Source organism: Stegodyphus dumicola, chromosome 4, assembly GCF_044657685.1.
Source record: "Stegodyphus dumicola isolate Sdum_Otavi_A_Nest chromosome 4, ASM4465768v1".
Lineage (NCBI taxonomy): Eukaryota > Metazoa > Arthropoda > Arachnida > Araneae > Eresidae > Stegodyphus > Stegodyphus dumicola.
In genome coordinates this window covers 39877801-39905496 of record NC_140771.1, presented here as the reverse complement: position 1 = coordinate 39905496, position 27696 = coordinate 39877801, and the positions used below count along the sequence as shown (strand labels likewise).

The following is a 27696-nucleotide window of genomic DNA, read 5'->3' as shown; positions in this document are numbered from 1 at the left end:
ATTAATAACATTATGTGTTTATAATTGTGAATTAAATTATAATCATCAGATGATCTTATTGATTTTATCTATTTGTTTATTAACATTTCATTATTACATTTTGTATTATGAAATTTCCTTTTTATTTTTCCTGAACAATATATATATATATATATATATATATATAATATATATATATATATATATATATATATATATGGAAGCCCCGAGGCTGAAAAACTTGGAAAACACTGCTATAAACAAATAATCCAATCCAATTTCAGTTGAAAAGCACTAATTAATTGTTTATCAAATGTATCCTAGTTTTTAAAAAGCTTCGTACCATTTAACAGGAAATTAATTACTTAATCATCTTAAGAATAAGGATATTTTAGGTGTTTATTTAATTAAAGAAGGCTGGTTGACAAAGCACGTTTTCGTGGAGAATTCTCTAGGAGAAATAGGCTCATATTTACATAACACTTAAATGCTTACACACAGTATTAAGCTGTAGGAAATTTCGCGCAATCCATTCGTTAAATTTATATCTAATCTGCCAGTCCTAAGCCTAGATAAAATGTGAAGGAAAGCTTTCGAAATTCTTTGAAAATCAGAAATAAGTAATTTCTCAGCGTCATAAATCTTATTCGAATGTGAAAAATCATTTTGACTTTCAGAGATGTTTAATAATTATTGTGTCGTTTCATATTATACTGCGTTAAGGTACCATGGCATTAACTATTCATCTCTATCTCAAATCGCGAGTTTTGAGAGTTGCTGTTTTTCTCTGAGCATAAGCTTTTTAATTTATCTTTCATATAATAGTAAGCATTGCTTTTCAATTTAACGAGTATTTAAAAAATTCATATTATAACAAAGCATTGCTTTTCAATTCAACAAGTGAGTATTTAAAAACAATCACACATACTTTTCATGCATATAGTCTAATGAAAGTTTCCCAAATATAAGAAAATAATTTATCCTATTTATTTTGTTCTTTCATATTATAATAGTTTAGTGCTTATCAGTACAAAATCTGAAGTAATTAAAAAAGAAACGTTTTAATAATGCAGTACATAAACATCAGTAATAAAATATTTATAACTATTTTTACTTAAAATTTCTTCAAAGATTCACATAATTAATGTAATTAATGGAAATCATTTGACACCTAAATAGGATTTGCATTAATGAATTATCGTTAACAATAATAACCCCTATTGTTCTGAATAATATTGAGATAATTTAAAGATTATCAGATTTAATTGCTTAAGATGGTTTTGCAGTCGGAAGAATGAAAATATAATTATTTTAGATTTATCTTTTTTTCCATTGCAAGTGCAGAATATCTTTTTGCCATACACTTCATCAAATAGTGAATACGTATTTCATCGGTAATAATATTAAGCATTGATTAACATTTCCCATAACTACTTTTTAATTAAGGCTTCCTATTAGTAACTCCATTAATATTGAGTCTCAGCTTCTATTTTCAGGCCATGATATAAGCATAATGTTAATCTTTAAACAATGGGATACTTTTGGATCACTGTGACGTCACAATACTTAATAATAAAAAGCTATTGGAAGTCCTTTCATTATACGAAGCTTTTAGCTAAGTGGAATGAGGAATATATATTTCATCTTGTAATGATGAAGTCACCAAAAAGTTCTTTCCTTCTATTTACCATAGACTGCATTCCGAGTCTTTCCTCTCTATAAATTTTAAAGTTTCTCAGTTTTTATCTGGTCACGGTAAATTTGTAAGTTACTTGTTTCGTTTTAATCTAAGATCAAACAATTTATGTGAATGTTTAAAAAGAGTACCCCAGGATGTGGAACATTTGATTTTCTCATGCCCTACATTTGATGGCCCTAGATTATGCTTGCAGAACGATTTGAAAATGTTCGGAATGACTTGGCCAGTGAACTTATCTGTTTTCGTGAAGTCTAGACAGCTGTTCTCTTCTTAATATCGTGTCAAAAAAATAATCGAAAATATCGTGTCAAAAAAATAAAGCAACTACACATCATCTGATGGTTATAACATCGCAAACATGTGTTCTTCAGGCTTTAAAAAAATTTAATGCATATTCGTATAATGATTTGGGAGGGCAAGAACTAATGAGGAATATTTTTACTTTTGTATTTCATATTTTTGAATTAATTAATAAATTTAACTGTACCCTGTATACGAAAAAGTTAATGATACTTTAAGAAGACGAATGAAATGTAACGAAACAAGGTTTAATTTTTCCCTCTTTAAAGAATATCAGATTAACTAAGGTGAAAAAAATTATTTTACAATTTGACGATTAATTAAACAATTTCAGTATAGGTAATTTTATGCAGTTACTATTCTTTTTCTAACCATTTTAGACCACATTTTTTATAATAAAAAATTTACAATAAAACTTTATAAAAAAAGAAATTAATTTATTAATGACTTTTATTAGTTAACTATGTAAACTAATGTAAAGTTAACTATTTTATTAGTTAACTTTTATTAATAACTATTAGTTAACTATGTTATTAACTCTATTAACTACTATAAGCAGCATTAATTTTCGATTTATTTTCCGCTTTTGAATGCTTAAATTTCCTCCATAGATTTTCAGCAAAAAGTTAGTTAAGACAAAAATATGAAATATAAAAATAAAAATGTTCCTTATTCCTTCGTGCGCTCCCAAACCATTGCGCGAATATGCATTTACAACTTTTTTGAAAAACGAATTTCTGCGATGTTAGCGTCATGCGATGATTTATAGGTTCTTTATTTTTTACCACTATATTTTCGACGACGATGGTTTTGAACCGCTTTTTTCGACGATGATGTTTTGTACAATTATGTTTTAGAACTGCGATGTTTTCTTTTTTTGCTTTCTTTTCTCCCACTATGTTTTCATCCTGCATTGTTTTATGCGAGACCTTTTCGTTCACGATGATGCTTTCTGGCATACAGCCCTATGAAGCTTTCGAGCAACTAGAGCTCGTGAAACTTGGGTTCCAGTGGTAGCACACATCTCACATGGGAACTGTGAAGCTGTAGCAGTCCTGTGTCTTCGCATTGAAAGTGCCAAATAACGATCCTTAGTTGTCGTTGTGAATCTTGGTCGACCTTGTCCAGGTCTTCTCGATATGGATTCAGTGTCCTGAAACTTTCCCCACACTGCAGACGAGAGTGGCTAGCTCTGTAGCTACCCGCGTTTGTGATTGTCCTGCCCCCAATCTGTCGACAATTCTTCATCTCATTCCATTATCTATACGTTCGTGACTACTCATTTTACCTGATACCTAATAAAATTTGCCCAACTCTTGCGAGAAACACGACGAATGTCGTGAAAGAGTACGAGCACACAAATCGCGGAAAACCCTTGTGTGGCTTATATCCGCTCCATAACCATAGCTTCCCCAAAACGCTAACGCATGCTTCCGTAGTCGACTTTGAATATTTGTATACCGTGTTTACTTGCGTAATAGTCGCACGTTTTTTAATTTGCAAATTTTTCAATGTGAAACTCTAGGTGCGATTATTATGCGGAGACATCTATCAAACAATATTGCACACTTTTGACGATTTTTTCTGCTTCAAAACGGGGAAGCGACTATTACGAGAGTAAACACGATAATTCTTCGGCGATAAGTTAGCACCTTTGTTCAATGTTTTGGTTCAATAAGGTTTGTAAAAATAGACATAATTTGCAGTTTGCACACTAGTGCACTTACTAGCTTTGCGATTCACCTCTGCCTTTGGTTGCTCTTCCTTGCCGAAGTTCACCCTCTAACGTCATTAACAAAGAAGACGCTAATACAAGGAATTACGATAAGATTTTTAATGAATATCATGATATGGGTCATATCAGAATTTTAATCGAACATACTTATTGCTTGCCACATTTGGCGAGAAATCGCCCATTTGGCGATATGCTATGGACGCATGGAGAACCTTCTGGAACGAATTCTTACCGGTTTAGCCCAGAATGTTCTCGAAAACAAGCCGAAAGCTATATAAACCCTGCTGGTCCGCAGTCATTTAGTGAGTGCCTCGCGTAGAGTGTGTGAGAGTGTGTCTCATCTAGATAGTCCGTGCGGAGACGACTGAGTTGACAGCCGGCCAGCGAGTGTTGAGTGGGTCGTCAAGTGCACTGAAAGAGTCTCTTAGTGTATCGTCGAGAGAGCGTGTTGAGTTCCGGCAACGGCTGAACCGAAGAGTCGGGAGCTGTGCTCTGTGTGTCTCTTGAGTGCATCGGGAGTTGTAGCGTGGAGTTCCGAGAACGACCGAGCAGAATCGAGCTGTACTCTGGTGCTTTGCAGTGAAGCTGTCTCCACCGTTATTGCCTCATAACCTGAAGGCTGTAGCGCTGATTGTTCAAGCGAGTTTATAGTAGATCTTCGACGACTTTAAAACGTGACTTTGGAGCTGTACAGATTAGTATTGACTAAATAAAGTGTGTTTCGATACTTTATCAAGAAGTACTGTCGTTATTCACTCCAAATCCACACGAACCCCGTACGAACGTGAAGGAAGAAAATAATGTAACAACTGGTGTCAAAAAAGAAAAACACAACAATAATTACAAATATTTTGTGGGACCCCATAAGCATTGCGCAAATCCGACACACGCGTGAGTGAAACTGTCAATCCCCCCCCCTTGAACTGTAATGTACTATTCCAGTTTTAAGTCATTAACTTTAATTTCTAATTTTAAGACATAGAATAATGTGAAACTTTTAAATAAGTAACAGACGAAATGACAGCATCACGTGCAAAGCAAGTAAAATGAAACTTTATATTATAAAAAGGATGCGTCGAAACGTTTTCGTTTTTCTGTATTATCTTATCTTTATCTATTTTCAGATACATGGCGTAAAAATATTTCGTAATTGTAAAGTTAATAAATTAAAGAAATATCAAAACTGCTAAAATGTTTGTCGACCCCCGTGGAGTTCGCGACCCACAGTTTAAGAAACTGTGGTCTATAGGAATAATAAACTGCCATAATCGAGATGGAGTCAAGAATTCTCTGTATTTGTATATAAATAAATTCTCTGCAAAATCACACAGATATTAGCAACAGTAGTTTGATGTTGATAGCTGTGTTGGAAAGATTTTATTTTCAATCTGACCAATCTGAAGAGGAATATATGCACGATCGTGTGCTCATTCATTTGACTTACTTATTACTTGAAATCTATGTTTAACGAGGCAAAAATTTACCCACACAAGAAGTTATAAGAATAAACATGTGAACTACGTGCAATTTAAAATTTTAGAATACATAATACAAAACTTTCTTATAATGGCCTTAAAAATAAAAGCTAATTAAAAATAATACGTACATATTTTCAATTTTTTTTTTCTTGTTTGTTCTGTCCATTTGTTATTTAACTTGGAAAGAAAAGTTATTCTGTTTATTTACATATTATCATTATATAATTCAGAACCCGCTCAAGCCAGCACCAACTGCCCCAGACGAAATGGTATATTCGCTAAGGCAGGTAGCTGCAAAACTTTCTGGCAATGTAAAGACGGATTAGCTTCAAAAATGAATTGTCAGACTGGATTGTCTTTCAACTCGAAAAGTGGGACTTGTCAATGGCAATATCTTGTACCTGACTGCGGAAAAGAACAACCAGGTAATATGTATTATTTCACACACACACACACACACAAAAAAAAAAAAAAAAAAAAAAAAGAAAAAGAAATCTGGAAAGTTTCTAATTTTAAATCACGACCAAAGGGGTGTTTTTTTTAACATTTTGTGTGTAACCTTTATTTATCAAATATTATGTTCTACGTACTCAAACTATAAAATTCAGTTCAACAGCAGTATCGCAAATTAATTTTAAAACGAGTATATCTTTAGAATTTCCGATACAGAGTATCGCGCGCTGGAATTTTTTTTTTTTTTTTTTTTTTTTTTTTTTTTTTTGTACAGTGTGTTGTTGCCGTTGCTCGCTTTGAAATCGTTTAGTTTTTTAATCAAAAATTCGTTGAAGTGTTACAAGATCCGAAATCGATAATAAAACAAATTTCAAATTCAAATTAGGGCTTCTACGTGCCCATATTCTATGGAAGATTACCTCATCCAAATTTTGATGGCTATAGGTACCGTTGTTTTATCACAATGCGAGAAATATACATACATTTATGCAGATTCTTCATCATTTAATTTCTTTAAATGTAAGACAGAGAGATAATATATGGTGGCAACGATTTGAAAAGTGATACAGCCTTTTAAAGTTTTCAATGCAAAATGCCAAAACGAAATCAATAGTCCTTCAGGGCAAATTGCCCTTTGAACTAAAAAAAGAAAAAGATTTGAAAAGTTGCAAGATAAAGTAGGGTAATAACATGAAGAGGATTGTATCAAACTTACTTTCTTATATTTTTTATGTTAAAATGGAAGTCCATTTTTTCAGAAGTCTTCTGCGCAAAATGGAATAAATATATTCATTGAAAATATACCGTATATACCCGCGTATAAGTCGAGATATTTTGGACAAAAAATAGACTTCAAAGTGGGGGGTCGACTTATACGCGGGGCCATGAAAAATTAAAAGAATCGGAAGTTCAAAAATTTCTTTATATAATGCAGTTGTTTTCTTCCCGCACTCAAATTGGACGACTTATCAAATAAGTCAATTACTTGAAGTAATTTCATGACTTAAATTATGTGACGAACTAATCACAGTTTCATACTTTAACTAGAGTAAGTTTCGATTAAACCAAAGAATTTTCGGCCCCCGAACAACCGATCAATATGCAGCAATAAAAAAGTTTCGCCTACACGCCAAGAAAAGAGAAATGCAGATAGTTTTTACGTACGTATAAGGCTTTATAATAGTTATTGTTCATTCAAAATTTAAAAAAATAACCCACGCAATAACTGAACAGTTTTGAATATTTCTTTTAACTTTTAAAAAGGGAAAATGCAGATAGATTTTACGTATGCGAATCTTTTCCGAAACAAATTCTAGAAGGTTACTATATACGATCATTTTCAAAAGTAAATGTTAGAAAATATTGGCCAGAGTGGATTAGTTCCGGTCGATCAACATTTACAAAGGGAGACAACATTAAAAAGCCCGATATTACATTAATTGCTCAGTGGGATAAAGATGCTTGGAACGAAATACCCTCTGAAATGATTATAAAATCATTTAAAAAATGTTGTATTAGCAACGAACTGGACGGCACGGAAGATGATGCTGTTTTTGAAAGTGAAAATGACGACGAAGGCTCTATTGATTGTAACAATACAGAGTTCGAGACATTGCTTTACCCTGTATAACAGTCAGAAGGATATTTTTAAACCAAATCGCCAATCAAACAGATGTCTTAGGCCCATATCACACAGGCATTTGTTTCACACGAACAACTGTTTCGGGCAATTTTTCTGCCTAGTTTACTATTGAAAGAAAGACGCGCGATTTTTTCCTTCCCTTCGAAAAAAATTGCAAGTCGTCCGTTTTCAGCAAATGAGCTTGTTTGTAATGGAGAACCAGTTTTCCCAGTGTTACCCAAAGCGATCTGTGTGGCTGTAGTGAGAAAGCAAAAAAATTGTTCCAAACAGTTGTTCTTTCGAAACAAATGGAGGTGTGATAGCAGCTTTAAATTCTGGTTACAATTTCTTTCAAAATAGAATTGCACCTATTATGTAGAACAGTCATCAAATAAAAACGCCTTTGGTCATCCATATATTAAGTCTATTATAATCATTATTCTGAATATCAAGAACTCAGACTGTAATTTTGAAATTATTACTCACTCTAATAAAACTTTTGCAACATTCTGATAACGACATTTTTATTTTTATCTTTTCTAGAATCATCTTAAAGCAAAGGTGCAGATAAGAAAGACAAGAGTCCTTACAAACCAATTTGTTCATAGATACAAATTTAACAAAGGAATGATTAATAAAGTAAATTAACATACTTTTTCTCTTGAACTCTTTGTAAAATTATTTGCCATAAAACTGATATGCTCAATAAATATATTGCTAAAGCAATTATTAGAAATATTGAGGATATATCCATATAGTCGATCAGCTAATATATTTTATTATGGTCTTGATTATTGAAGACTAATATTTTTTTTCTTCTTATGAAAAGTATATAAGATATCTATTTTCCTTTTTTACATACTAAATGAAATTTTATTTAAAATTAATAGTCTGCTTTCTCTAAACATAAAATGCATACTTCGTTTAAAATCATCAAAATAGAATTTTCAATAACAGAAGGATGCAATAATAATAATAATAATGAACATTAATGCATCGCAAATCCATTTATTACTACTAATCATGGGACAAAATATCTTAATGATAATAATTTATTTTTTTATTGATGAAACACAATAAGCATGACACTTAATACACTGGATTTTCTTTAAGACGACTATCCACAGTATCAGTTTCTGTAGACATTCATCCTAGAGAAAATTATGTTCAATACCAACTTTTTTTGTGTTCTCTGAAATAACGGTCATTTTCAGCAGTGGTCATGATTGGTTGATGGCATTTTGAAGGAAAAAAGATTGTTTAAATATCTGGTGACTAGCAGCCGGCAATCTATAAACAGATTGTCAAGGTTCTCAAAGACGAGAAAATACTCTTCCACTGTTACGAACTGCCGGAGAGCCAGAATATCAAAGTGGTAATACGAAGCTTACCAACCTATTACAAACCAGAGGGGATTGAAGAAGAGCTAAAAATCAAAGGCTATGATGTTACTCGTGTCAATCAACTAAAGAGACGCAAAGATGGAGAAATCCACCTTCTTCCATTATTTTTAGTCACCCTTTCGCGCAAAGAGAACAAAGCAATTCGACAAGAACGTTTTCTTCTTGGCATGAAAATAACTGTTGAAAGCTATAAAGGTAGAGCGGGACCCTTGCAGTGTTATCGCTGTCAAGGGTTTCATCACGCCCAATCTAATTGCCATCATGGGCCTAAGTGTGTCAAATGCGGAGAAGACCACAACTCTTATATGTGCACCAAAGATAAAGGTACGCCACCGAAATGTGCCAACTGTCTACAAGTGGGACACACAGCAAATTATCGTGGATGTGAAAAATTCCCAAAACCTAAGACTACTCAGACTACTAAAACCTACGCGGACAGATTTGTTACAAATAAATCTTTCGCACAAGCCTTAAATTCAGGACTGGCTCCAAAATCTATCATAGAGGCAAAGCAAGTGCTTAATGAACTTAAAATGTTTGCAGAATAAATCAAAGACTCTGGACTTCCACAAATGTGCAAACAAATCGTTACTTCCAAATCCTCTAAAACTCAAGACAGTGCAATGGAAACAACTGTTAATGGATAATTTTCTCCGACCACTTACACCCATCTCATGCGCAGTGTGGAACGCTAATGGTCTGCACAACCGGATTCATGAACTTAATCATTTCCTACAAACACATGATATTGACATCGGAATTATCACAGAAACGCATGCACAAGCATGTCATCGTCTTCATATCTCGAACTATCATGTGTATAAATGTAACAGGACAACTCATCGCGGCGGCGGTGTTGCGATTTATGTCAAACGCTCATATCATTCCTGCCTCATCAGTGAATTTAAGGACAATAGCAGTGAAGCAGTTATTGTAGCTATCACCCTTCCCTCTTACGGCAAAATTCATTTTTGTGGATTCTACAACCCACCCAACAGTAGACTCAGTGACTCGATACTGGATACTCTCCTTCCAAGTGACACCCCTGTGATTTTAGCGGGAGACTTAAACGCTAAGCATTCTGCATGGAGCTGTCGATGAAGTAATTTAAATGGTAAAATACTTTATGACTATATTCTAAACCATCCGATAGCTATACATGCACCGAATGAATACACTTACCGTCCAGACAGGATTGAAAGATCGGACATTCTGGATATTCTTCTCACTACTATGACTATGTCGATGCAACTTAATGTTATGCACGAGATGACATCTGATCACCTGCCTTTTATTGCAAAGCTTGGTATCTCTAAGCAGAGCAGTGCTAAATATAGAACTTTAACTGATTGGTGCTTATTTGAAAATCTTTTGAAAAATAGAATTATTCATTTTGATCATTTGTGTACTAATAACGGAATCGACTCTGCAGTCTACTCGCTCACTTCACATATTCAAGCTGCTTGTGCTGAAGCTAGTGAAAAAATAGCTACTAGTGAAAATCTGTATCGTCTGCCAAAATTTAAAAGAGAAATGATGAGACAGAGAAATAGACTTAGGAAATCCTATCATGTGACATGGGACCCGGCTATTAAAAGAGACTATAATAAAATCAATAAAAAGATTAGTAAAGCTATCAAACAATACAAGGAAGAACTTTGGGCGGATAAAATGATTAATCTCAGCATAAAAGATGGTTCCTTCTGGTCTTTAATTAAAAACATGAAAACTAATTATTCAAGCAACCGTCCCCTGCATTATAACAACTCCGTTGCAATTACCAACCAAGAAAAAGCTGACTTATTTGCGACACATCTCCAAACTCAATTTCTCCCTAATGTTTCGCCCGCAAACCCAGACTTTGAAAAGGATACGCTACTTAAAATTAATGACTGGCTTAATGCTCCTACTGCTAGAAATATTAGAAATCCTACTAGTCCCACAGAAGTGTCCGAAATCATCAGAAAACTCCACCCTAAAAAAAGCTCCGGGAATTGACTGCATTACGAATAACACCCTCAAGCATCTACCCAGGAACATCATTGCTAAAATCGCCAGCATTTTTAATGCATGCATCTCTAACTCCTACTACCCTAGCTCATGGAAGTTAGCTAAAATTATCATGATTCCCAAACTGGGGAAAAATCAACTGCATCCTGATGGCTTCCGCCCAATTAGCCTTCTTCCAAGTCTGAGTAAAATTTTTGAAAGGATTCTGCTTGCTAAAATGAAAACCTATCTCACTTTACTACCGCCTGAACAATTTGGATTCAGAGCTCAGCTTTCTACTACTAAACAACTTGTTAGATTGACCGAATTCATCGGATCAGCTCTGCACTGTAAACAAAATGTTGCTATCCTCATGTTAGATGTGGCGAAAGCATTCGACCGCGTCTGGCATGAGGGTCTCATTTCCAAACTCATCGACTTCAATTTCGAAAGAGAACTGGTACTTATTATCCTATCCTTCATCACCTGCAGAAAATTCAAAGTGACCGTACACGGTTCCTACTCCTCCGAACGTCCAATACTCAGTGGAATTTCACAAGGAAGCGTTTTAGGACCTATCTTCTACCTGTTTTATGCTGCGGACTTTCCAACTGTTCTTCACAGCAATAATTCCATCTTAGCGTGCTATGCAGACGATACTGCATTAGCAGTAAAGTCTGCTAATGTGAATCACACCGTCCGTAAACTCCAAGATCACATCCCGCTCATCGAGGAATGGTGTAAGAACTGGAAAGTGCAAATTAATGCCTCAAAATCCCAGCTTCTTTATCATACACAGAAGGAAAAAGAAACTCAAAAATCAGCTTAATCTTTTCAACGAACCTATCTCTATTGTAACTCAAGCAAAATACCTTGGTGTGATTTTAAACAGTAAAATGACTTGGACAAATCATATCAATCACGTCAGACAAAAAACGATCTATGTCATGAAAAGCCTATATCCCATGTTAGGATGCTTCTCCAAACTTAGAGAAAAAGAGACTTATCTACCTGTCGATTTTACGACCAATAATGACCTATGCCTCACCAGCCTGGGCCACGGTGTCAGCGTTTGATTTAAAGAAGCTACAAGTAATTCAAAATCGCATCTTAAGACTCATTAACAACGCTCATTACTTTGTACGGAACGATGTTTTGCACACGGACCTTAAAATTGAGACCATGGACAATTTCCTTCGTAAAACTAACAAGAACTTCTTCAGGAAAGCTAAAGACTGTGAGCATCTAGATAAATTCAACTTGTTTCAGTATGAAATACTGGACGAAGATAGACATCTCGGCCTTTCGCTGCATTCATGCTAGATAGCAATCAGAACTTTCCAACTTAAATAGTTGTTTGTTTTTCTCAAAGTCTGACTGCACATATTCTAACTTTACAGATGCAGTAGCATTCACCAGAGCCAGGACTTGGGAGGGTGACCTCCCACGTGACCTGTGTCGTATGACGTATTTCTAATTTCTTGAACTATTAATACTTTCTTGCGACTTTGTACATATGTAAATAGTGATTATTTAATCAAGAACTTGTTTTATACTTATCATTTTGCATTTTTAAACTTATATTTTCACTTGTATTTTATCGCATATAATGTATACTGCACTGCACCATTCAGATGTCTTCTCGTGCTCACGTGACGTTGGTCACACCCCCTTCTACACCTTCGCAATCCTGCACCGCCCAGCTCATGTAATTCTTTACTTTCAGCGCTCCTCGAAGCAACTATCTTATGACTGCCGGAACACAGCACGTAATCTTTTACGTCGGGCATAAAGTGGAACATGGAACATGAATGGTAAGTGCTGATAGAAGGTGTTTAAAATTTTCGTACAATTTGTTTTCAAGACATACGTGTTTCTGTGACTTGCAAAAGACGAATGGAAAATTCTGAGGGCTGGCGTGCTGTCAAACATATAAACTACTACATTTTATGTAAATATTTTAAATTATCTGAATTAATTCTTTTAAAAAAAATTATCTAATTTCTGCTGCTTTTTTTTTTTTTTTTTATTTTCTGATGTTTGTGGGCTTGTTTTTCTTTGTTTCCAACTTCATAATTGCAGGAAGGTTGACTTTTATTTTCCTCACTTACAGTTGAAGAAATTTCCCCGAGAACTGCACATGCAGAGGTAGAAGCAGTTTGCTTTTCTGTTAATGTAGAAGGTTTTTCAGACTTTTATAGGTGACTCATCTGAAATACATGTTTTTAAGTCCTCTTGATATGTTTTCCAACTTCTGTTCATATTCAGTAAGAGATCTTTGTGAATTGGATTTTTTGAGCCATATTTTTCACGAGGTTTCTTTAGAAGCCATTAAATCATATTTAATAGTCTGCACTGGATCTAAGGAATCAATCTTAAGAGAGGTTCTATAGTCAGTGACAAGTGTATCCATCAAGTTGAATGCACTTTCCACTAATGGGCCATGGAAGCAGCTAAGGCAGGCTTTGACCAATTTAGCCAATGTAGGATACTTATAATCATTTGTGAAATCATCTTTTAAATTAAAAACTTTAGACCAATATTTATCAATTGTACACTTGACTTGATTTCCACTTTCATCAGATGTGTAGAGCAATTCTTTGGTGATATCAATATCACTCTGGTATAACCTTATTTCAGCTTCTACTTTTGACTTTTCATTTTCACTAAAAATATGGGACATAAAAGATAATAATTTTTCAAAAGCTAATATTGTACTAGTTTTACCTCTTAGCTTTGGATCTGATGCTGTAAAACTAATTAGATACGAATTTTTAAGGGGTAATTTCTGTTTCATATGCTGTGCTGTATTAGTATAAGCTTTCATCAGAGAAATTTGGAATTCTTTTGCTATTGGATGATTTTTTGATAATTTCTTCAAAAGAGTGGAAGCTTCTGCACCAGTAAATATTGCTTTGCTAGGTAGATGGAATTCTGGATTTGTGACATCAACCTTTAATAAATCATTATAAGATGTGCACTCTATATTTTCTGGCTTCATAAAAAAAAAAGAGAAAAATTTTGCCATCAATTTATAAATACTGGAATGTATTAAATGAAGCATTGGTCTTTTTGTTTCAAATAATTTAATATATGTGTTGAACTCTGGTAATACTGCTGAATATAATGCCATATGTAATAAAGTTTTGTTTTGCATAACAAATAACACATTTAGTATTCTTTTTTTCTGAGCTAAAGCATCCTTTGTGAGTTGTTGGGAATGCAAGCAAGAATACACCTCTTCAACAATTTTTTTTCTGAGCTGCAGAAATATTTCTTTTATTGTATACAGTTTCAACATAAGAAAAATAATCCCCTTTATCAGTTTTATCCAAGTAGTGAAAATAAAATGCAATAAGAGCATCCTACAGATCTTTGATCCTTTCTAAAACACATAAAATGTACACCCACCTATGGTCTGGTCTCTTCAAGAGCTTAAGTTTTTTAATGGCAAGGGATTCACAGATTTTGAAAAAATTTTCTCTTTTACTGCAGCTTTTCATATCAAAATAGATGTCATCAAACAAATCTTCTAAGTAGCTATCAAAACATGAAGCAATTTTTTTTGCACAGTTATTAGCTGTGCGACATGTGTCACCATCAATATCTAATAAGTGGGGTGCTTTGTTTGATCCTAGTCTTGTTTCAACACCCTTTTTTTTTCCCACGCATGGTGTTACATGAGTCCATTAATACACTAATTAAGTTTGCCCATGGAATATTATTATCTTCAATAGTATTAACAACTGCTTTAAAAACAGCTTCTGAATTGCAAGAGTCCATCTTTAGAGATGCAAAATGATGAACTACAACTTCATTTTGATTGTTGTCATAAAACTGCACCAATATTGCCAGGATACTTTCTTGAGCATTGCTAGTACTTTCATCCAAATTTAGAGAAAATGGAGTCTCCTTTAAAGTTTTAATGATATTTTCCTTAATTGTTTTTGCGAGCCCATATTTCATCTTATAACATGCAGTAGTCCTGGACATTTCCAACGAGTTTGGTGCCATCTGATCGCGGCTCAACTGTTTGCAGAGTTCAATTAAATTGGGAGCTACATTGAAAGAAAGAGAATTCTCGGCGATAAACGAAGTTATTAATACCTCTTGGCGTGCTTTTCTTGTCACTATATCCAATGGCCGAGCATCAGTTTCCAGTAAGTCATCAGTATTTTTTGAATTAGCATAATTACTTAAAGTCATTGAATGTCTAATGCACTTTGAATATTTTATGTGCGTCACGGTTTTAGAATGATTTGTGAAAGCCTTGAATCCTTCCCCACCATACTTCAGCAGTGAGTTACAAAAAACACAATATGCTTGTCCAGCAACATTTATTTTCTTGCACCATGTGCCGATGGTATCCCCATTACCATCTCTCCGTTCAATCCAATTCCACCTAAATGCATTCCGGACACCTTCTTCTAATTGTATAATATCACTATTTATATCGAGAAATTTCATAGTGAAATTCTCTTACGAACATAAATAAAAAAATATTTCAATAAACGAAACGAAAAATTCACACGCGCATCAATAAATGAAACGAAAATTTTACACAGCGGAGAAAAAAAAAAAGTTGAGAAGCGATCAATGACAAATAGCTAATACGGCGAAAAATCCCCCTTCTCTACTTATTGGCGCCACGCCAGGAGAGATAAGACCTTTGAACCCAGAGTCACGTGATCGCACATGTGGTCGAACGAAGTCTCTCCCTTTTGCTGCGCCTATCCCGAAGAGAATGTCCGAGAACCGGGGGAATGAGTCATAACTCGCAATAAGGAAAGAACAAAAGTTATTTCCCCCCTTTTCACTGCCTTTGGAGAAAGAAAGGTAAAGTTTTCTGCTTTCAAAGCAAACAAAATTACCCAGATCAAAATAAATAATTCATCATTATTCCTACTTCCTTTTGAACGATTCCGGGGTTTCCCCGGAGCACAAACACCCCTGCTTTCAGTTTTGTTGCAAAACGTCATGAAATCATGTACACAGCTTTAGGAGCTTGTGCAGTATCATACGAGATTATGAAGGTTTGGTACCCCCAAGTTCAAAAATAAGGACTAAGGCATTCAATAAGTAAAGTGCTTTGGCCTGCCTGGAAGATCAGTACGCAACCACTGGAGAGCTTGCTATGGAGTTAGGCGTTAGTACCATGTCCATTAGTAATGCTATGCATCTTATAAACTTGACGTACAAGTTGGACGTCAGGATGGAAAAGAGGTTAAAGAGTTTCGAAAAACTGGACTGCAATACAAGCCTGGAAATTTATCTTTTGCATTTTTAACTCAACATGAATCTTAATATTGATAATTTTAATGAAGATCAAGAAGAAACTTCTATGTAAATACAATTTAATTAAATCATATATTTTCTTTTATAACAATGAGCAGAGTTAAGATTGTTAATTTATGTGTTCATACTTTTCTTCGAATTTGAAAAATACAAAAGGAATTATTACAGTAAAGCATTTACTTTTTAAGAACCTATTAACCTTTTCAGCCATTTTCCATCCTCATACGTAAAGGTATATTTTATCGGTAGTACAGACTGTTTTACTATCCACCGAAGTCTCTTTTGCCAGCTCGTTCACAAGTCACCCACTCGCCTTGTGGATATTTGCTTTTGAAAGTTTGCGGAATGATTTGATTGTAGGAATAACTCAACTAGAAACTTCTTAATGTGTTGCAAGGGAAACACCTATAAATAATATTTTCTAGAATTTTTTTTGTGATTCTAAAAAAGCTCAGGGTTAAATTTTATTGAATTAGTATGATAATAAAGATGGGCCTCTAATTTTTTGTAAATATGCAAGGGAAAAAAATGCAAAAGACAATTTATTCTATGCCATGATAAGCAAATCTATAATAGATTAGAAAATTAACTTAAAAATACCATGTCACAAATATTCATAAAATTATACAATTTCTATCAGATAAATGATTAAAAATAATTATTTTAATTATAAGAAATAGACATCTATTGTTTTCAAATCACTCAGTCTGTTAATGTAACGTCCCTTTTGAATAAATTTGGAGGTACGGAAATTCGTCCTGCACAACTAGTTAAAACTATATTTTCACTACAATGAAACTGTATTTGGCTTACTAAAAATATAATCAAATTAGTCTTTTGTAGTATCCAGATGAGTTATGGTCTCTTAGTTCCAATATTTGGAGTTTCATTGTATTAAAGAACTAACAAGGACATAACAAAAAATCTCTGTTGCTGCCATGATGGCAATTTCATTCTAGTGTTTTGAAGATAAGATTTTTAATGTTATGAATGAATACATGAAATAACTAAATCGGCATCTTTACTAAGAGTTTAATTTATGCTCTACATGTTCACTGTTAATTTAATAGTTTCTTGAATTTGGCACTGCCAAAACATGAATATATTTGTCATTTAAAACACTTCTGCAATTGGAAATATAAGACTTTGACCCAACAACAAATATATAGTATTGTAGAACGTATTAACATTTCTCAGGCAATTATGTACCTATATTTAGATTAAAGCATCACCACTTATCTTTAAGATTTTTAAAATCTGGATTATATTTAAAATTTTATGTTATTGCTACGTTTCATACAGAAGATGCATTCCAAAAATATGATTTTCATATTGACAAAAATATTCATTTAGTACACTTAATTGATTAAATGTATGTTTTAAAGAAGTTTCATTAATTCATTCCAAAGGGAAAAAAAAAAAAAAAAAAAAAAAAAAAAAAAATTAATTCTAACTGCTTCATTACCTATTCTTAATAAATATTACTCCAAGCAGCATGAAAACAAAGCCACAATAAAACCTTTCCTACATTTTTAATAAACTAAATATTACAAAAATGAGACATACAAATAAAATACAAGTGGTTGAGTATACAATGCAAATGAGCCCATTTACTACCCAACTACAGATGACGATATTAACATGCAACTACAGTTATGACTTTTTTTATAATATGCCCTTTTTTTGCAACATTTCTCGCATTAAAGATTTTAAATACTTTATTTCTGATTTTAATTCATCATGCTTCTCTTTTAATTTTTTCTGCTCAGATTCTAAATCTGTTACTTCATCTAACAGCTCCTTTTCTTCCATTCTCTTTTTGATGCGATAACGTGCAGCAGCTTCCTTGTTCTGCACTTTCTTTCTCTCTTGGCGTGATTCTTTTTTCTGAGATGCTGCTGCGTATGGATGGAATGAATTCTTCAGAAAAACATGTACTTTTGGTATTGTTTTGCCATCAGCTTCATATTTTTTACTCCTTACAGATTTTGATATTTCTTCAATGCTCAGTACCTCATCTGATTTTGCAACAAAGTTACTACAATCTGAATCGTACACTGTAACAGAAATTACAGAAGGTGCATTGCTATGACTGCTCTCAAAATGAGGCGATGCAGCATTGACAGGATAAATAGGTTCTATTGGAACCTCTATAGAATCAAAAGAAAATGATTCAGCTGGGACTTCTACAGAATCAGCAGCAGATTCTACTGGAGATTCTGGAATTTCAGAATACGGGCTTACAGGTGAAAACGCTTGAGGTACTGAGCTGTAAGGAGATCCAAGATATGAATCAGAGCTACCAGGTGAAGAAACTGCAGGTTGAAAATCTATATTAAAATCTGTTAATACATCATTATTGCTTGTTTCTTCATTCTTAATTGTATCAGAAGGCAAACATGAAGTGTCGAAGTTACTATCTGTTGATCCTAATAGCAGATTCGCTGCCTCCTCCACCATCGACGTTTCCGTGTCATTTGGATGAAACAGCAAACAATTAGGGTCCTCAAAGACAGACAGGTCAACTTTCTCATCTAGCCATTTCAGGTCTAAAAAATACAGAGAAATTACATTTTCACATATCATTATCATTTATATTTTATGTATAAAGTATATATAAAAGAAAGTATAAATATTTTTGGAAAATCATTTAAAGAATTTCTCAACCACTTCTGTTTTAATTATATAATTATGAAAGAGAGGATGGGTAGGTTAGAGTGCTGTACTATTCAGTTCAGTTTATTACACTTTAGACATGACACTTTTCATTCGTATTTTGTTAATTCTATGTTAATGCGACATCTACCAAAAATGAAAATAATAAATTCATAAATTGGAGAATAAATTTTATGAAAATTAATCATTATGATAAATTCAATGATAAATAATTGGGTGAAGTGCAGAATCGCTAATTTATTTGGTACTTTTTAGGAGATTGATAAGCATGCCAATTGTAGTATCCAAGCTGATTTTGCAAATCTGGAAGAGAACGAATATCAGAGCCTTTTCACACATGCACAGTATGTATTTTAAGTTGAAAACTTCAAAACATTTTCGTGTGTGCTCAGTATGTACTTTAAACTGAGAATTTCAGATTGGAGTAGACAATAATAGATGGTATAGGTGCAATTATTTTAAACGAGATTTCGAGAACATTTTGAGAATTCATTACTTTTCGTTCTTCGGCTGAGTGGAGTGGATTACCTCTTTTCAGGTAAATTACTTTTTCTTTGCATACATTTTTACAGATACTTACAATGGCCTCCAGTGGTATTAGTATTGCTGAAAATGTGAATGAATACATGTTGAATTATGTTGAATATTCTGAATTTGCCATGTTGCCTGCTTTAGGGAAGAAAGCTGTTTTAGAATGGTGTATGAAAGAGGGGTTGATTGGATCACTGTATGCATGCCCGAAATGCGAGAAAAGCACGAAATTGAGAGAAAAGAATTTCCGATTCTGGAGATACCAAAGGATCTACAAAGCGAAAGCATGTTTCGATGTCCATCAAACAAAAAGTGGAATTGCTGCAAAAAATGGATAAAGGCATATCCTTTGATTCTCTAACCATTCCAAAATCTGTTTATCAATTTCATGCTGCTCTGTCGAGCCCGGGGGGGGGGGGATGTTGCGGCTCGCAATGAACTGGAAGTACATCTTCAGAGCAGATGTTTTTATTTTATTCTGCTTATAATTCCTTACTAAATGTAATATTTCATCTTGATGTACTCTGTCTTTGATATGATTTAAATCAAATTCCTCCTCATTATAAATATCATGAATACACAACAAATAGTTTTCTAGTTGCAATTTTCTAATTTTGACTATGTGTAATGTATGCTTTATGCATGCGCACATTGAAAGAAATGTTTAATAAAGTAAACAAATAAGTATTAAACTTTTTTTTAAAAATTTTGATAGCCTTTAGATCATAATTGCTTTTTATTTCATAAATTACGGTTTCATATTTTTAATTTTATAATTTCTGCATGCCATCTTACCAGATTTAAACTGATGATGTATAATCCGGAAAAACCGATAATTCGGAATCACCGAAGTCCAGATGATTCCGGATTACAGACTTTTGACTGTATAATAATATTAATGTGCTTTTCAATGTGGCATCTTTATCAAATAAGCTATCTGTTCAGAAATAATATACATTCTATATTTTTCCCTCTCCTGGTTTTCAAGCAGTAAAATTAACAGGAAAAAGGAGTAAGTAATTATGGAAGTAAATACAGTACTACTTTTGAAATTATGCTACTAATATATTTTCATTGACAAAAATATAAATGTAAACATTATCATGAAACCTTTTACAATGACTACCTCTGAAAATGAGAAGTACAGCTTGAGAATTATTCCCAATTATCATGTTCTCCACGGCTAATGTTTCCACAGAAGCCCAAAACATTCTAGAACCATGGTTATCATCACAAGATTTCACTGTACTTCTGCTGCAAATGTTGCACCATCTTTGATTTTACATACCACACTATTTTCATGTTTATTGGAAGTAATGTATACAAAATGTAAATACACATTAGCAAAAGCCTACATCTTTTAATTTATTTCTTCAAAAACTTCAAGATCCCCAGATCTTTGAAACAACTCTCATCTCAGTTGCTAACCTAAACTGATTAAATTTATATTTGCATTTTAAAATTTATATTTGCCAGACATTTATTAGAATATAAATTTAGTTAATTATATGCTCAGGATAAATAACAGCTTTTAAAAAGTAAAACAAAATTTTTATTTATGACTAAATGTTTTACTCTGACAGAACACAACAGTAATATATTTATAAATAAATTTTCTTTAAGTAAAGCAAGCTACACAAATAGTAAATATATCAAAGTTTCTTCCTTTTCTATACATACCACAGAGACCAGAAATGGTTTCACCCACTTCATTATTTGCCTTGCCATTAAGTATCAAGTCATCGAAGTTGAGTGGGTAGTTAATCGGCTCAATAGGAAACAGGGTGGCATCTTCCAGCCACTGCAAGTTTATTTGGTAGTCCACCATTGTTTTCGATAGATTGTATGACCCAAACCACCGAAGATAAAAGGGTTGTTGTTGAAACAACATTGTGAAAAAACCTATATGATACAAAAAACATTAATTAAATAAGACTTTAATATACACTTCTTTAAATAAAGGTAATATAAAATGCTTAACATACGTCTTTAATTCCAATATTTTAGAAATCTATTTTGCTTGTTTTTCTGTTTGTGAAACTGTCAAGTACATAGTACATGTCTTCTTCATTGCTCCAGACTGCTTTGCTGACAGTATCAAAAAATTCTTTACGTGGAAAACATTAATTTGTAGGTCTTAGCTTTTTTTTTTTTTTTAATAGAAAACTCTTCTCGAAACTCATGAGAAAAATTCACAATAGTAATACTAGACAATGACCTTTCCTCTGGAGTTTGCATTTTAGAATCAACTGGAAAAGTTCACAAGAACAGCCCTCCCATGCCTGTTGTCTTCCCAGGCAATGATGGAAATAAAAACTGATGAAGGAATTTTTTTCTCTTTATTAATGTTATCATGACCATAATTTAGTTCATGTTTTCCTTTCAAAAGTATCCACAAAGTAGGTTTAATTAACAAGAGCATGCAGTAGTTGCATAAATCTACCTCAGTTATGTCGTAATTACTTCCACTATCCAAAAAACATTTTTTTAACACCTTTAAGAACACATGTTCATCATAACACAAAAGTACACACCATACCATACGGTCATTTTAACAGTGTATATATTTTTAATGTTTTTTTACCTATTTTACAATTTAAAAACAAGGAAATAAAAAATTAAAACATTTAAATTAACAAAGATTATTAAACATGACTGATAATAAATTTATTACAATTTTGAAACTTTTACAAAAGCAGAAAATTTGCCATTACAAAACATTTTGACTTATCTGGTGTAAACTTATGTTCACAAACTCTGGTCTTTCGCACAACCAGTGTTGCTGAAATACGTAATCAGTCAAATTGACCAATGTGTATTTTACAGGTGTCAATTTAATTCTATATGCCAACTCAGAATCTCCTTTTTCAACAGGCTCTAATATCTATGAAAAGTTATATTTGGCATAAAAAATGCCACTCCCAAAATACACAACCCAGGGCAGTGACCACCTCTAGCTATGCCACTGGGCAAAATCAGTCCTCAGGCAAGCAGTTGGCTTAGAAACAACTACATTGGCTTTGGCAAACAGCAAGACATCACCGTTTTTTTAAAACATGCTTTCCCTTAAGTATGTTCAAAATTCCTTTAAAATGTCTATCCATGTAAAAGATAACTGGACTGATAAACATGCAAGCCTCAGTACAAAAATGTTACCTTTTTCTAATGGATGCAGATGAAAATAAAATATCTACTTCCTAAACAGCTATAATCTTACAGCTACTATATTACACGGAACATTTAGTAGAATGATGAGAACTTTCAGTCATATTTGTTTGTCACAATGAAATTTTTAATTTCTTTCATATAAGAGCTAAATTTAAATCAGCTTTAGACTTTAAGCAATGGTTTTTAAAATCATATGAAATTCCATGTACCTTTCTGTGTGTGTGCGCAGGGGGGTACTACATTCGATCGTTAACTACCTCCCAGTGCTAGAGATGATAAAAATCTGTGCATCTAATTGCTACACAAATTCAAATAACAAGGATATATTATAAAACTTCAACAAGTTGATATGCCACTGATCAAAAAAAAATTAATGGACTCTTGCAGTAAGTAATCAAGATAAAGGGAGATTAACGTCCACTACTATAAATTTCGACAGAATATGAAAAAAATGTGCTTATTTTTTTACTTTTACATAAACAAGGACTGTCAACAACAGCAGGGAATTTAAAGACCCTTTCAATTTTAGATAACTGACAATAACCCTAAAAATCAGTTTATTTTGTGATAGGCCATTTATGGGAAAAAAAAAAAAAAAAAAAAATGTTGATTCTCCATAATAGTTCAGTTTAACATGGGATTACAGAAGATTCAATTTTTTCTCCTCCTCCCCAAAAAGAAATTCAGAACAGAAATTTCTCCCTTTTTTAAATTCTTGAGCAGTACCTAAATCATTTTAAGAATTTGCTATTGAACTTTTGGCCACTTAGAGGGTTGAAACAGTACTTGTGTTTCATAACACTTTTCATGACGTACATAAAGATAGATCAACATAATTTTCACTTTAATAGTCTACCAGAATTGATTTATTTTTATCCAATTTAACCCTTAAACACAGAGCTGGGGCCTGTATGACTGCGCCAATATTTTAGAACTGCGAAACTGTTTATAAGTTTTATAGTTATTTTTTTCCTTTTCAGTACTTTCAAGTTGACATGCAATATATAACTATTAACTAAATTTTTATTAAACTCTATCCATTATTTCTTTTTAAAATAATTTTAAAAATTGGGCCGTGGTCATATAGACCTCACCTCTGCATTCATGTTACTTTTCTCTCGCATGAGGGAAGATGGCTTTATCACTACTTGAGTGTCGCACTTGTAAAGGAAACTCTAGAGGTTTGAGATATGCCAGTATTATAAAAAAAAAATAAATACAAAGTCAATTTTTTCCAAATAAAACGAAAACTGAAGACCTTCCCTTTATGCATTCACAGATAGAATGACTCATTTTATATGTGCCTCAAAAATTAAAAAGTGTTATTCTGATTTCTTCAATGCATCATTTGAAATCAGAAGACCTTGAAACTGGGAAACAAGAAATAACAACATTTTACAATTTGATTAAGTAGGTGTAGATGCATTGGATGAAAAATGTTCTAAACATTCTATAACAGCAAGGCGATAGCCAAAGGCCATATTCTTTAGGTTATTTGATGTAAGTGGAATTAACCTTTTGAGATCGGGGCTTTGGTAGCAGTAAAAGCTACCAAAGGACGGGGAATCTTGAGCCGAATGCTTTGCCCCTTTAAGAAATTGCCTCCTATTTGCAACAAAGATTCTTGTGTGTAGTTTAATAGATTATCAGAGCAATGCGTCTATGTCGCAAAAAGAAGACCTTTGAAAGAGGTAAGTGGTTAACATCCTAGGAATGTCAAATCTGACATTTCACCCCACTTTTCAGCCTGGAAAATGAGGGTAAAAAGACATGGCCACTGAAGTGGACAACCCCGTCTTTTCAAAGAGAGGACTCTATGGCCACTATAATGGCCATCCCGTCTTCAAGAGGTTAATGCACGTGTAATACATCAATGGAAAAAATTATTTTTTGATGGAGTTATCATCAGAATTAATGAAATCACATATGGAACGGAGGCTTCAAAAACCCAACTGTGAACCGAGAAATAAAAATGTGCATTCTAAGAGTTTCCAGCAGATTCTATTCTATTATTCTATCTCAGATGTAACTGATATCCTTAAAAAGTGTAAAATCTTTTCTTTATCTCTCTAGACTAAGAAGAAAAAATACTTATCTGATTCAGCCGCAAGAATCCAATATGTAATGAATATGCAAAGAGAATTTGCTAAAAATTCTGTTGAAAATGCTTAATGTGCTGCAGTTTTTTAATATTCTTTATATATTATACTTTTTTTTTGCATTATTTTATATAACCCAGGTTCTGTAGATGAAAAATTTATTAAACAGTTTAGTTTATACACATTTGCAAGTAAGTAGTGTTTATTCGATTAAATGTTACATACTTTTCCATATATGATTTAAAAATTAATTTTTAATGCATTAATTTTAGAGTTTTAAAGTGAATTAATTACTTCAGTAGTACAACAAGCAAAGTGTATTAATGCTTATATCATAACAATAATACATTATTTAAAAAATACATAAAATAGAGCGCGGTCTGAGAGACCCCTCCTGTGTGTTTACGTAAGAGAAAATGAATCTCTGTACTCAAGGGTTAAAATGCTGTGTACATTCATAACAATCCCAAGTTTTTTACAAAAGTGCCAAAACACTCAGACAGGAACCTATCACAATATATGTCAAGAACACCTTCATGTATATACTACAAAATATCTAATTCTTCTTGAGCCTAACTGATTTGAAAATTAATTATATAACTCATTGTCCATGTAATAATTCTGCATCATTTGGATTATAATTGCATTCAAAAATAAAAAAAAAATTTTCATAGAAATAAATGGTTTCTAGTCACCTGAAGAAAATGAAAGTACTTTTGATTTATGCGCTAGTGAAAGCTAAAACCTTACAATTGAAAATACAGTGACTTCCAAAAGTGTTCGTACACTTTGATGATTTTTATTGAAATAGGGCTCTATCCATTAATTAAAAGTAAACGTTCTGAATGAGATTTTAATAATAAGATCTATAATCTATTCGTAACAAAATTACATGAAATATTTGTAGAATATAGCGAAACTTTATTTTTAAGAAATTAATAATAAAAAAATGGCAAACATTGTATCTCACAAAAGTCTTCGTACACCGAAATATTTTTGGATAAAATCAAAATTAGAATTATCGTTTGTCACTTTTTTAATTTTTGCATTGCGGTGGCATTTAATAAAATCGTTTGCTCTAATTTTTTATTGTTTACTTCATAATATTCTAGTTATTATTGAAAGATTGACAGTTGTAAAGAAATTACAAACAGCATTCGAAAATTGATAATTTTTCACCATAGTAAATTAATTTGAAATAACGCTAAATTAGTTAATTTATCTCATCCTTCAGTGCAGTATGTGATAAAATGCTTTAAAGAAGAAACTCAGATTGAAAACAAGAAAAGGTTGATCGAGAAAGTTAACTAAACGTGATGAGAGATTTGTTATTAGAAAATTTGTGAAAAAACCACATTTGAGTGCTGCAAAAGTTTCTGCAGAATTTAATGCAGATTACTTCAATTTCATCTGAAACTGTTCGACGAGTTCTCAGAGAAGCTGGAATACATGGGCATTCTGCCCGTAAAAATTTTTTTGTTAGCGAGAAAAATAGAAAGCTTAGGCTTTCATTCGCAAAATCAATGACAAATACATCCAAAATGTACTGGAATAATGTCCTATTTGCCGCCGAAAGCAAATTTAACATTTTTGGTTCCGATGGTCGAATAACTGTATGGAGAAGAAAAAATGAGGAACTTCATTCTAAGAACTTAGTTGGAACAGTTAAGCATTGGGGTGACAGTGTTCTTGTGTGGGGGTGCATGAAACCATCAGGACTAGGTAATTTGGTATTTATTGATGGCATAATGAATCATTCTTCTTATTTAAATATTTTAAGAGACGATTTTAAATTATGAGCCCAAAATTTGGGTATTGGAAACAACTTTAATTTTAATCATGTTAACGATCCGAAGCATACGGCTCTCAACGTTCGTCTGTGGTGTCTCTATAATTGTCCACAGGTTGTGAAAACACCATAGAACACATTTGGAAAGAACTGGAGGTTAAAGTACGAAAACACGACATCAAAACGAAAAGCTAATTCAAAACCGTCATGATGGAAGAATGGATAAACACCGATTCAGAAATTAACAGAACAAAAAAACTAGTAAAATCTATTCCCAGACGTTTAAAAGCTGTTGTGGACGCTAAAGGATATCCTACTAAATATTAATTTAACCAAAAATGAAAATATTTACTAATATGTCAAGATTTTTTTTTAAGTGTACGAAGACTTTTGTGAGAAAAGTTTTGTCATTACTTTTAATTAGATAGAGCTCTATTTCAATGAAAATCATAAGTGTACGAACACTTTTGGGAGTCACTGTATAAAAATTATAAGACTTCCTAAAGTAATCGAAAAGACTATTTGCATTCTACTCAAATATATGATCGGAAGATCATAAAAATCGCTCTCTGTGACACATCAATATGTGTATGACAAGAGAAATAATGTCCAACGTAAGATAACGGTAGTGTTTTTACCGATATTTTAAATCCAAAATCAAATTACTTTTGCATTCACACATACATATATATATAGAGAGAGAGAGAGGCGCATATTTTTTACATACATATGAACGAAATTCAAAATGGCGCCCGACACGGAACTACATACAATTTTATATTTCAGATGATTAATTCTAATAACCTCATTCTAAATTAACAGAACTTACTCCATGATTATTCGTTTGTGCTGCAGCACCTTACGGTGCGCGTACTCTGTGTAACACACTATTCCATGGCCCTCAATGGGTACGCACTTAGAAAAACGTATCACTTCTTTGGAGTCACATAAGAATATGTTTCTAAAAGTACAAACATAAACTCATCCCCGTTGGCTAAGAAATGACGTCACTAGATTGACTATCATGAGGCTTACTCTGCAATTAGTAAGAATGTAAACCGAAGAATTTTCATGGTACTCAGAAGGAAAATTTAGGATTGCATTAGATATACATTTTATCAATAAAAAATTAATAAATGAAGCTATTTAATACTTGCACTCTTTAACACATAGCTGTGAAATGTCAAACAATCACGATTATAGTAATCGATTGAAATACTTGTTTGATGAAAAATTATTAATTGATTTATAATTTATAAAAATTTATTATAATTTTGCAATTATATTTTTATGATATAAAAAACAAATTGATTAATGTTTTTATACGCCTGATGAAGATCTAGTATATATATATATATATATTAGATCTTTATATATATATATATATGTATATATATATGCATAATTTAAAATTATCAGTAATACTATATCTAATAACTGTAGTGTATTTAATCATATTTTAAATTCTTGTAAAAGTATTT

At 32.7% G+C, this 27696-nt stretch overlaps 2 protein-coding genes across 2 annotated transcripts in view; one reads left to right on the top strand and one right to left on the bottom strand.

Annotated features, from left to right (window-relative positions):
- Positions 1–7931, top strand: part of LOC118183613 (protein obstructor-E-like) — a 28236-nt gene extending 20305 nt beyond the window's left edge. Inside the window, exons 3-4 of the mRNA XM_035353206.2 lie at positions 5422–5616; positions 7809–7931. Coding sequence (XP_035209097.1) covers positions 5422–5616; positions 7809–7819 — 206 coding nt within the window. The 3' untranslated portion in view covers positions 7820–7931. The remainder of the gene's footprint in view (positions 1–5421; positions 5617–7808) is intronic.
- Positions 7932–17467: 9536 nt separating this feature from the next.
- Positions 17468–27198, bottom strand: LOC118183614 (uncharacterized). Its single transcript, XM_035353207.2, has 3 exons — positions 27045–27198; positions 20840–21061; positions 17468–18501 (listed from the first exon to the last, which is right to left on the bottom strand). Exons 2-3 carry the CDS (start codon positions 21048–21050, stop codon positions 17618–17620), a joined length of 1095 nt encoding a protein of 364 aa, XP_035209098.1. The 5' UTR covers positions 21051–21061; positions 27045–27198; the 3' UTR covers positions 17468–17617.
- Between the last annotated feature and the right edge of the window lie 498 nt (positions 27199–27696).

What these genes read in the sequence shown, in the direction of transcription:
- LOC118183614 (XM_035353207.2), bottom strand. Translation starts at nt 21,050, where the DNA reads ATGTTGTTTCAACAACAACCCTTTTATCTTCGGTGGTTTGGGTCATAC. An exon ending in AACCATTTCTGGTCTCTGTG is followed by an intron (nt 18,502 to 20,839) that starts GTATGTATAGAA and finishes TGTATTTTTTAG; the next exon opens with ACCTGAAATGGCTAGATGAG.